The sequence below is a fragment of the Limulus polyphemus genome, unplaced genomic scaffold (assembly GCF_000517525.1).
Source record: "Limulus polyphemus unplaced genomic scaffold, Limulus_polyphemus-2.1.2 Scaffold2253, whole genome shotgun sequence".
NCBI classification, from domain to species: domain Eukaryota; kingdom Metazoa; phylum Arthropoda; class Merostomata; order Xiphosura; family Limulidae; genus Limulus; species Limulus polyphemus.
Window position 1 is genome coordinate 44822 of NW_013667863.1, and position 13103 is coordinate 57924.

General features: G+C 33.6%; 1 protein-coding gene across 2 annotated transcripts in view; it reads left to right on the forward strand.

Moving 5' to 3' along the window:
- Positions 1 to 4456, forward strand: part of LOC111087519 (homeobox protein slou-like) — a 33574-nt gene extending 29118 nt beyond the window's left edge. For both annotated transcript variants that reach the window (XM_022394418.1, XM_022394419.1), the window contains one exon: positions 3663 to 4456. In XM_022394418.1, coding sequence (XP_022250126.1) covers positions 3698 to 4198 — 501 coding nt within the window. In that variant the 5' untranslated portion in view covers positions 3663 to 3697 and the 3' untranslated portion in view covers positions 4199 to 4456. The remainder of the gene's footprint in view (positions 1 to 3662) is intronic.
- The last annotated feature ends 8647 nt before the right edge of the window (positions 4457 to 13103 follow it).

The following is a 13103-nucleotide window of genomic DNA, read 5'->3' on the forward strand; positions in this document are numbered from 1 at the left end:
AACCCTACTCTAAACCAATACCCCGGGGCGCCTAGATACCTCTTCTAAGTTTCGCAACAGTTCCGGTCATGTGACTTCTTTGTTCAATACTGTATATATATATATATCCGTGTCAGTGTAAATTACTTGTACCTGATTATGACAAAACCTTGTCGAAACGTTGTACATTTGCTGTTATATTAAACTTATATTAAAGTTTTTCTCCATTACCCATTCAAGCCGTCTCCAGCCATATTAGTTAAGCCTAAATTCTTTATAGTCATATCTCTTCTTAGATAGCCCATCCTAAATTGTAACGGAACATATTATAGTAGGCATTATAGTTTGTGCACAAATAATTAAGCCTTAAATGTAATGGAAAATATCACAGTAGACATTAAGTTTGTTTACAAGCAGCTAAGCCTAAATTGTAACGGAAAACCATAATAGACATTATAGTTTATTTACAAGTTGTTAAACCTACATTCTTGATAGCCAAGTCTGTTCACAAATAGATAAGCCTAATTAGCTAAGCCTAAATTCTTGATAGCCAGGAAATGTTTGTTTAATCTCGCACAAAGCTACACGAGGGTTAGATGTGCTAATGGTCCCTAATTTTGAAAGAATTAAAATCGAATTAAAATTCTCAGAACGAATAGTGGGATTTTATCATCACTCTTATAACATCACTACCACCACAAAGTTGGGAGCAGTATTTTTGTTTTGGTGCTAAATGGATGCTATCCTCAGATCCACAGTCTGACATTTCAGGGAATGAAAATGAACAATTTCCATCATAAATGCTAAAAACAGGAACATAATGAGTGTGATTTTGTATTCTATAGGCTATTCCTCAACGATATTAGCGTGCAAGAACATCGGCCAATAAATATTAGTTCAGACTCAATCATCGGAAAAGTAATTCTGACACAATACATAATAACCAATAATCGTCTGCGATCGTCATTATCTAAAAAATATAACTTATAATGTTCAGTATTTCATGACGATCATATTTACTGAGTAGGCCTTTTATTACACGATAAACATAGCTATAATTGACACTAACAACTATTTCATGATTATTAAATTCGCTGACGTAAAGAATAAACTTATTTTTACGTGTGACAAAGTCATGTTTACGAACTTACAACAGGGTTCGATTCCCCGCAGTGGTCACAACAGATAACCCAATGTGGCTTTGTTCCAAACAAACTAATTTGTATAAATTAATTTAATATGCATGATAGAGATACAGATACAAATCCAAATACTTCACTGAAAACGAAAACACAGTGACTTATTCACTTCATCTCCAAAAACAACTTTATATCTTTTAACCGCTTAAAACAACTCTATATGTTCTTGATTTTTCACTGAAAGCTTATTAATCCTTGCTCAAGGTGTTTCGTAAAGTCTCTCGTTGATTAATATTCTAGGACTAACTTAGTCTTAACGTAATGCGCCCTTTAGCTAACATTTACATTACAACTTTAAAAAATATAGCTTATAACAAAAGTGTTAGATTCAGTATTTAACGATAATATATAACATATATATGGCAAGTAAGGCGAATGATGCCATTACCAGCACACATTTCGAACAAGTTGTTCACAATGGCGACAGATTAATGACGGGTTAAACAAAGTCTACTGATGAAGACAAACGTATCAGAAATAAGGATCCACAGATGTATAAGAAACATAAAAAAATGACCACAACAAAATCATTAAAGAAAATTGCGGGGGAATGGAAAGGCATGTTAATTAGATATACATTCGGTTGTAAGTTATGTTTGTAATGTTGTAATTTAAATGTCAGCTATAAGGGGGATGTGGGTTTTAATGATGGCGTTAAGGTTTAATAAGATAGGCCTAGAACATTTAGGTAATTCTAAGAACGTGATATAGAGTGTTATAGCAGGTTCTAAAGGTATGTACGAGACAGTTGTGAGATGTAGAGAGTGAACCAGTCATTGTGTTTGTTATTGCGGTTGTTTTGTAGAAGTAAGCTTATTTGTTATATCTTAGTTAATGCCATTTGTAACGTAGGCCTACAGAAATTTACGGCAATGTACAAGCGCTCAAGCTTGTATAAGTGTTAAAAGAGGAAATAAAGTAATTTATCATCGTTACAAGGATAGGACGTTGAATTACTTTCAACAGATACTTCAAAAGAATTCATTAACGACAGAACGTCGTTATACCAATATATTACCTGTTTGTACTATGTATAGGCTTAAATATTATTTCAATAAAACGACATTATGTTGGTTGACACTTTCTGCAACATTTATATACATAACGCAGTTCTGTAGTTTCGAATATATCTAAATATATATGTGTTAGAAAATTTCTGCAGAATTTAAAATAAAAATCCCAGGATTTCTCTAACAGTAAGAAACTCTAGTTATACTGGCAGCCATTAACTGTGTTAAAAAATATCACCGTAAATAATTCAATTAATATGAAATACAATTTTTACATTATTAACACAAAGTTAGTTCTAGTCGAATCAACATAATTATATATTCATAAAAAACACATTTAGCGCCAAGTGTTTTGCCATTATTTGTACGGTTCAGTTTCATTTACTTTTGGTATTCAAATAGCCAAGCCACATTTGGTCATACTTCACTGATTTCATGTGCATAAATGTAAAAGTTTGTTTGTTTGTTATGGATTTCGCGCAAAGCTACACGAGGGCTATCTACGCTAGCCGTCCCTAATTTAGCAGTGTAAGACTAGAGGAAAGGCAGCTAGTCATCACGCCAACTTTTGGGCTACTCCTTTACCAACGAATAGTGGGATTGACCGTCACATTATAACGCCCCCACGGCTGAAAGGTCGAGCATGTTTGGTGTGACGGGTATTCGAACCAGCGACCTTCAGATTGCGAGTCGAGAGCCCTAACCACCTGGCCATGCCGGGCCTAATGTTAAAGAAAACGAACACAAGTCTACATGTTCCAAGTTACTAAACTGTAATCAACCACAACAGTAAGTTTTTAATTTCTATCTTTTAAACCGTTCGTTTGTTTGTTTGAAATTAAGCACAAAGCTGCACAATGGGTTATCTGTGCTCTGCCCACCAAGGGTATCGAAACCCGGTTTCTAGCGTTGTAAATCCGCAGACATACTGCTGTGCCAGTAGGGGTGCTAAACCGTTCGTGTTTCAATAAATTTATATGCAAGTTTTTGAACGTCGAGTTGCTTATATTTGTCTTTAATGTACAGCTCCTTTAAGGACCATGCGGCAGAAGTTGCAAGCTAACGCTTTTTATACCGCTCGTTTTAAGCGCCATCTGGAGGAAATAACAAGCTAACACTTTTTTACGCAGCTTCTGTTAAACGCCATCTGGTGGACATTATAAGCAAACACTTTTTACACAGTTTCTCTAAGCGCAATGTAGTGGAACTTACAACCTAACACTTTTTATACGGTTCCTTTTAAGCACCATCTGGTGGAAATTACAAGCTAAGACTTTCTTGCTTCTTTAAAGACCTAGATCTCAAAGTTGTCTATATTAATTTCATAACGTATATTACAGTGACGCTACGTACAGTACGTAAATATGGTTGCAATTTATCAAAGCAATACTTAAAAAAAAAAAAACAAAGCTTCACGCCACTAAAATGATTTACCATACTTGAAAGTGTTGCCTATTTTTATCTTTTTTTTCAGTTTATACGTCGCTTCGAAGAAGTAAGTTCGTCAAGATGAAGCAAGGTGTTCGAGCATGTTATGGCGCCTCCGTGGTTGCGTCAGTGGCGGGAATTTTAGTACTCCTAGCTGGAGTTGTGGCCATGTTCTGCACAGTTCACGCCAAGGCTAACTCCAGCGAATACGATGGAATGCGGTTCACTGTAGCAGTAGTAACAGCAGGTTTCCTAGTCTTACTACTTGGCTTTGGAGGATGTGTCTACGGATTCTGGTGGCACTTAACGGATGAGGAGGAAAAGAAACCGGAACCAGAAAAAACGGATCCCCCTCCTCCTGCTTCTCCATTTCATCTAGCTGCCCCTACTCACTTCATGTACGCCCCCCCTCCGCCAATGTTTACGCCTGTGTACCCAGGTGGCTATGCGTTGCCAGGACAACCAGATAATGCTGCACCTAAGGTTTCCCCATCAGGAGCGAAACCACCGGAAGTTCAGCCCGAGAATCCGGAAGAAGAAGAAGAAGAAAAACCAAGTGATGAAACCCAGCAGAATTATTAAATATTTAGGACGCCAAAATTTGCGAGTCTTTATTACCCAGATAGAATGAAAAACGCTTTAAAATATTTTACAAATTATATTTTATAACTTCTTGTTTTTTTTAAATTCGATGAAAAAAAATTCAAAGTGCGGTATAATATACTTCTGATGTTTTGTTGCCTCATCAAATCGTTACAAGTACTAATATCCTGTACCCAAAAGCCTTAGAATAATTAACTTATTTGTACAGATTCAGAAGTACTTCAGTCTTGTTTAGCGATAGATAGGTGCCGGTAAATAATATATATATATATATATCTTCCACAATTAAACTTCATAACTGTAATATGGTTACTATTGGTAACCAACCTATATTTATAAGTAATTACCAGTCGATAACAAAAAAACTTTAATCATAGAAGTCGGAACATAGGGTCTAGGACTCCCTGTCTCCCATACAAGAGGGACAAGTCCCCATAAATGAGTTTTTGGTCTAAAATAAATCTCACAGTAAGCCAATAAATATTTTAAAAATTAATGACTTTCTTAGCTTGAGATAAAGTTGGAAAGGGAAGATAAAGATATTAAGGTACAAAAAATATCATGAAACATGGTAACTTTCTTAATTTGCCATTAATTCGTTTGTAATTTTTTTTTCCGATTTCCTTCATGTCTTGGCTCTCACTATATCAAAAGACAAAGATGCCTAAATTGTCATTGTAATTATGAAACTGTTCCTGAACCCTCATACCAAATTCAGGCACTATTCTGACAAAATTAATTCACTTTCAACTTTCCCTACGCCCCCCAGACGTTTGGATTTATGGAAATATCTGACACGTAGAACCAAACGCATGTGGCGTGTGGTTCAAGCATTGAAGTGATGCAGTATACTCTCCATTTATACGTCTGTAAAGTGTTTTTGCTTAATGTAAGAAATCTATAGTCGTTAATTAAACAGACCCCTAGTGGGAAGTGGAGTAAGTTAGGTCATAGGGGATCTTAAAATACCAGTTACATTGTAAAAATATTAAAATATGTTGTGGTTAAATCCCATCGAAGAAAACATAACTTACTGTTAATACAAACCTAAAATATGTCATGTAGAATGTAACGAGAAAATACAGTATTTTGGAATAAAATTTGAACATAAAATAGATTACCTTGAGACAGATCTGAAAAGGTATTTTTGTCGAGACAGATTTAAATAAAAACGTAATTATTACATGTTTAAATCTCAATATGGAATATATTGTTTTTGAATCAATTTTAATAGAAAAATGCATTATCGTTTAGTCAAGTTTGAGTTGAAAAATGCAATATTGTTCAGTTAAATCTGAATAAAAGTACAGTGAATAAAAATTAGAGTATTGTTGAGTCAGATTTGAATTAAAGAAATACAGTATTGTTGAGTTAAATTTGAATACAAGGTCAATGCTTTTGAGTCAACTTTGAATAAAAGTAAAGTATTGTTGAATCAAATTTAAATAAAAGTAAGGTGTTGTGGAGTCAAAACTGAATACAACTCCAGTATTTTTGAGTCAAATTGAATAAAAGTACAGTATTGTGGAGTCAACAAGAAACAAACCAAACATTATTGTTAGGTCCTGTTGAGAGTGACAAGCATGATCAAATATCGCGACGAGACTGATAATAATTTTGAACAAATCACTTTTAACTGGCCGCTAGAAAGGTCTAAGGTTCGAGCTTGCGATATATCCGCTGATGAAGTTCTGCATTTTTATCTATGAGCGCGCCATAAAAAGTGACTCTAAGTCTAGCTATACTGTAAAAGAGTAGCCATGTTTGCGGCGGGTGCTGTTGACTGCTGTCCATCAGTTCTAAATTAGAGGTGACTATGCTTGACCTTACAAGTCTCTGAACTGACCTTTTAACCTTTTTGTAAAATATAGGTTTAGGGTCACAAGGGGTTAAGAGAAAATCGTTTAAAATTATTATCGGTCTCACTGTGATGACTTGTTCCATTTAATGACGTAATGGCAAGTTGCGTGTTTGTTGGATGTTAATAACGTAAATACAAACTAGCATTTTATTAATTTAGAAGATATTAATACAGATATCAAACTTTAGATTTCCATTTCTAAGTTATCAAACTAAGTTTTAAGCGTTTCCCCCCTACCCACTGTAAGAGAACTAACACAATTATCGTATGAGCACTTAGTGCTGTATTGTTACAGCATATGACTCATGTGAACATATATATATATACTTCTATATATTAGCAGTGTGCCTTCTCGTGTGCCTTTTTCCAGATTCAAATGCTTTTTCTCAACGCATACACACGTAAGATTAGCACAAACAGTGTAAAATTTTACAATATACTATTGTAGTAACTGTCTTCATATCGGCCAGTTAAATTCCTTTATTAATTTAAATCAACTAGTGATGTTAAAGACAAAAAGTGTACTTCTTTAATCATATATTATCGTATTTTGTTGATGACTCTGAATTAATCAGTGTTCTTCCATATTTGTTGAAATTATGTAAAGTTGTCAAGAACAACAATGTTATTTATGTGGGAAGAAAGAATACAATCGTAACTTCCGGATCAGCGAAATATTTTTTTTAATATAATTATTGCATTATTTAGTTTGAATATTAGTTACCTAGACTTCAGCAATGATAGAAATGTAATTAGAATTAGTTAAAGAAGAGGATTTATTACGATAAATTCAAAACAGGTGGTTAATTAGGTAAACTTTGATTGACTATGTAAATAACTAATGTTTTTGTTGTTGGTTATTGGTCAGAGACTGGCGTTGTTTACTTGTATTGTTTGTTAGTATAAAACATAATGATTTATTTCATAGCTTTATGAATTTAATGGATTGACATGTTTTATTTGAACTCTCTTTATAAAGAAAATGGAAGTAATCCACCCACCTACAACAATAAATCTTTTAAAGTTATCGTTAACTTTTCTTAACTAAATACAACTAAGTAACAGAAAATGATATATTTTGCTACGCACCAAACAACTGGTTAGAGCTTTTTTTTTCACTAGTGATATCACTATGACCAATGAAAAGTTTACACGTGTGATATCACTATGACCAATGAAAAGTTTACACGTGTGATATCACTATGACCAATAAAATATTTACACGTGTGCTCTTGGCAATAATTTTGTCTTGTCTCTTATCTTTTCTTGTTTCCTTATCTGTTTGAGTAATCACAACAAAATTTCGTGAAACAAAAAAATGAAACAACGAAGAAAAACGTGATAAAATGAAATATTTAAGGTATCGTAATTGGACTTTGGGTACGTTATAACTAGTTTACGTTTAGGCCTACTTGAAGTGGTTTTTCCCTAATTGGCTGACGATTGTGCTACAAAGTAGGATTAATGTATTACTGTACATGACTGAGGAATTAAAGTTTATTTTTTGACGCATTTAAAGCGCTACGCTTTTCAAAAAGTACCTGCTACAGATTTCCATCAGCTGCTGTATATTACCATCACGTATATTAAGAAATTTGTTGAAACACTAAGGTAAAGTAAGAGACACAAGTTTCTAACAAACTTTACACATACTAGAAGATTTGGGTTATTTATTTAAACGAAATGTAACCTTCATAATTTGACAAGACATGCTCACGTTTTCAGCCTTAAAATAAAGTCCTCTGCCCAATTGCATTACATACGTAACGCCAGCAGACAATCAACATTTAAAGTAATGGACGAAGAAATACTTCGTTTCAAGGAGTCTTTACGTAGTCTTCATTACGATCACGTGATGATCAAACAAAATGGCAGCTTAAGTACTATGGAGCCATACAGTTAAACGATGTCAGATTACAACATTCATTTGTTTTTGAATGATTAAAAATCATCTTGCGGTGTGTTTATAACGCTGTAGCCTACTATACTATTGTTTGAAAGTTTAACAGCAACTGAATATGTATTCACATTTTAAGTATCTGTAGCAATAGTGCCAATTGCGGTGTGTTTATAACGCTGTAGCCTACTATACTATTGTTTGAAGTTTAACAGCAACTGAATATGTATTCACATTTTAAGTATCTGTAGCAATAGTGCCAATTGTCATCAGTTTGATTTGTATTTTCTTGGCAAATAATTATACTGTTGCAGCCAATGACTTTCTAAGTGAAGATCCCATTAATCTTTGACTAGTAACAAGTAAAATCAGAGTCTAGCTGGTTGTGTCTGACTAATCCTCAACCTAAAAATACTAAACAAAATTCAGATTTTTATTTTTTGGCTGAAAACAAAATCATAGCACAAACACACAGAAGAAAAACAGCAACAACTAATAAATGATTTGCCCAAAAAAGTACAATATTCAGTAATGCTTATAAGGTTAAACATAATGTTAGAATTAAGAACTTTCGCTTTGCAGAAATGTATTGATAAAGAGTTCAAGTAGAAATATAACATTAAGAAAAAAAACAACAACAACAAAAAACCGAAATTCATCGGGTGCAACTGATGGCAAAGATATTACCTGTCATTGTGCCAAAAAAAGTCGGATTTTGTGTTTTTTTACTCTTAACATAATAACACAATCTGCCTGGAAAGAAATTATTAGAAATTTAATATACCTACACTTTAAAAAAAAGTGTTTAAAACGTTTCTCTAAACACATTGAAACAATGAACAACTGCAAAGTGTTTGTGTTGAGTAATTACACATTCTTATTAAGTGTTTATCAATTGTAGAAAGTGTCATAGATCTAAATCTAAAAAATTAAGATACTACTACATTGTAGGAAGCTGGAAATACAGACAGAGTACTAGATTGTATTACACTACACCATCCTGGAATGTAGTAGATCGCATTATACTACATTAAACACGTCTTTAATACTGGTAATTTAATTTACAAATGTGCAGTATCTTTAAAAAAAAACTTTAAGAAGTTTATCAACATATGGTTTTAGTTTCTTTTTCACTGTGTTTATCATTTGTTGTATTTAACTGACTTGTTTAACTTTGTTCATAAATATTTTATTCAAAAAAGGATGATCCCTGGTCCAACATTTACAGTGTTGTAAATAAACAAACTTTTATACATCTATGCATAACTCGTTTTAACTGTTAAATTAATCCGCATGTTTTATTTTTTTGCCAGCTATATTTGTCTAGGTGAGGTCAACAACGCATAAATCAAATTAATTAATTGTGCCAGATAAAAGTTAATTTTTTTGGCCTTCTGTCTGGCAAAATTATTAATTATACAGAGGGATAACTGATTCATGTCAAAATTATTTTCCATATGCAAATCACGATATAGTCACTGTTTGAAATGCATAAGTATAGTTTGATGTTACAGAAAACTGATCGTTTTTTGTGAGGGTATGTAACAATCCTTTTCGACGCAAACTATTTACACATTTTGATAATAAAGATGTATTTAGATTGTGGATTGAAAATATTCAAGACTTTATCAACTACAATGCCTTGTTTGCTTTCTTGTCAAGGGTACCATGTCTAGCTTCATAGAACTAGTTTTTTGGGTCAGAGGATTCTCATTCGTAACCACAGTCTTCACTTTGAGGATCAGGACGTTGCTCTATATTAGGTTGGGGTGCAGTGTAATTTCTGAGCCCGTTTCAGTCCTAAACGTTACGTTGTTTGAGTTTTTTCACTGTACAACATCGAAAACCACTTCTTTGAAACGCTTTGACCTTTGGCTAAACATTATTAACAATCTTGACCTTTAACATTATTAACAATCTTGCTTCATGAATGTCTTATGTACATCCTTCCAGCCATGAAACTACCTGTAGCGACATTACATTGTCGAATAGTCGGAAATCCGTCATAAGCAAAACATGTACAGGTGTTGCACATGTCACCCGTGGCGTTATGTATTACTTGCAATAAGCCACTGCAGTAGCATGTGTAAGCCTTCTTAAGAAGTGCGACTAGCCTACGTGCATATGAAATATGTCGTTTTTGTAAACATTACAAAATGTATCGCAAGATATTTACATCTAAACTTGTATATTAATATGTAATTCAACGTTTTTATGTATTTAATTTTCAGGAGTCAAAAATGAAGCCCCCCCCCCCCTCTGCGAAGAACACTGCATAGATATCTCATTGGTCATTTTACGCTAAACCAAACAAAACATTTTCCGTTTTTATTGATTTTGTTATCTTCAGTCATTATTGATTTCCTTTCGTGCCACTAGGGAGTGCTATTTTCAGGTTAAGATACTTTATTACTTAATTCGAGATAATTAAAACCCGTTGCATATCAAGAACAACGTTAACATATATATTCCCCGAAAGGGGACCGAAGGCCGACTGAAGAGGTCACCTGTTTTAACCACTCATGCCACTTTACAGTAGTGTTTCGTCTTTCAGTTAAACAGTAGACACTAAAGTGACGTCACATAAAGGACGCTTAAAGTTGCAGTTTTTACTGTAAGCAAAACCTGCGCATGCCATGAACCACGAGAAGAATTATGCACTCTGTAGGCTACAACACAGCATGACGTATGAACTTGAAACGCAAGAAATAAAAATATTTGTTACTCTTGAAACAGAACACTTTCGGGGATCATGCAGAAGTACGTTTATTATATTATGTACATGTTTTTGTTTCAATCTTTATAATTTAATTTCGCTATTTCTAAAATAATTATTATATTTTCATTGTCCGAAAGCTCGTAAATTTCGTTATTTCTGAACTAAAAATTTCTAATGTTCATTGACTTGAACATTTGTTTTTAATTAAATCCTTGTTCGTCTTGGATTTAATTTCTGAAATGTTTTAACATTATAGTTGAAACTTCGTATATTTTGATAGTAATTAATTACAAGAGAATGGTGCACGTGTCTTCTTATTACCTCACATGACGCACGTGTCTTCTAATTATTACCTCACATGCGTTAGCGTATTCTAAATACCACTTCTTTAAAAAAGTCGACTGAACTTATGCACCTTTAAAACACTAAATAACACACAACGTTCAAATGGGTACACAATTAAAAACATTTTTAAATTAAGGCCAAGCTATGACCTCTAAATAGTTGGCTCTTCGTTGTCATCAGGAGTTGTAAGGCCATAGATTGGCCTTAAATTTAGAATGTTTTTTTAATTTTGTACCTATTTGAACATTATACACAAGTGTCAAGAAACAATGCTTGTCTATCTCAGTTTCCCAGATTAAGTATAAAATCTTATCTCTTGTCACGCTATCTTGCGTGGATACGTTTCTAAGGAGTGACGTTTTATGAGGCTCCTCTGCACTAGAAGATTCTATGTTGTCATACAGTAAATAAACAAATGCAAAGTTGGTAATGAATTGAGAGAAGACTGGAGTTCTGTTGATTCCAAAGTAGACATATTTTTTTAGCTTTTCTATCTTTTGTGGAGGCTTCGTGCAATTTGGCCCAACCTTAATGATATACTTTACAAAGTCAACGTCATTACTGTTTCTACTTTTCATCTTTTCAGTTTCGTTTTTGACAAAAGATATTTCTCGCTGTTACATGAAGACAGTGGATAAAAGAAAAATGTACCGTTTATACCATATAGCCAGATGAGTTGTAAAGTCGGTTTGCAGTTATCATACATCACATTACAGAACAGGCTTACAACCATACAGAAATTCTCATTCGTATCTATGTATATATATATATATATTTCTATAGTTACTCGGTTTTTGAATTTATTCAAGTTTTTTTTTGGAAAAACCGACTTGAATTTTTATAGGTTATTGGTTATTGTTGTTTTAGCGCAAAGCTATACAATTGGCTATCTTTACTATGTCCATTGTAGAGAATCGAACCCTGGATTCTAGGGTAGGCTCTTAAATAATCAACACAGGACGTAATCAAAGATTTTTTTAAAGAAAAAGTCACGGTTAGAGGGGGGGGGTCCTAAACACGGAGTTCGAGTTTTTTGTGGGGCTCTCAGGTTTGAATGAGTCGATGTTCTTAAGTTGGTATTAAACGTGGTGTTCAAAACAAAATGTGAAATTTTTGTTGCATCGTTATTTCTCCTTAAATATAGGAATACTTGAAAAAAAAATTCAGATGAAAATGGCAACAGAAATTTATAAATATTTATATTCTATTCAAGCTCAATACCATGTTATATTACATATTCTTACGATCAAATATCGCGGTTTTGATAAAATATGAAAGGCAAGAAAAGAAAGTTCACTATTTACATCTCCTGCCGCCAGGATATTAAGAACTCTGGTGACGGAAATGACGAGTTATTGTTATTGGCTTTGGTTTCATTGTTATTGGTTTATAATTTATGCCGTACAAAACGACTTTGTGCAGCATGAAGGGTTGGATCTCATTTTTTCAGGTTCAAATTGCAGTCTAAACGAGGCTAAACTTTTTGTTGTTACTCTATCACCAGGCAACAGAGAAAACAAAAGACGTTCACTTAGTAGTTAACAGTGGTATGTTGTTAAGGCAACAGTTGAATTACGCATTCATAAAAACACCAATCAAAATCAGTGCTCGAGTAGATATGTTAAAAAAATATGTCTTGTTCGACACAAAAAAGGGGGTTTGTGTTATCGCATTTGCATTAAAATTTTTTAAGATTCTGGCAATAAATTCTGAAGAATCGTGACTAGGTTTAGGTTTTTACGCTCCCCCACCCCCCTTCCTCAAGAAAAAAGTGAAAGACGGGGTTTCCGCGTTCGAAATCTCATAGCTTCTTAAGTTGGTCACATCATACGTCAGCAGTTCCAAACGAAAGACAATGTTAATATATATATTACTAAAGCTTCAATACAACATTTATAACCTTTCTGTTACTGGGTGAGGGACGACAATTAGCTCCACACAGTGGCGTTTCTTTACAGTTGAATGTGATGTGTGAGAGTTTCATTAAGTATCAAAAGTAAAAGTTCTGTAAATGAAACAAACATGATAAACTGCGCGGGTGAATTCAAAATTGAAAATATCT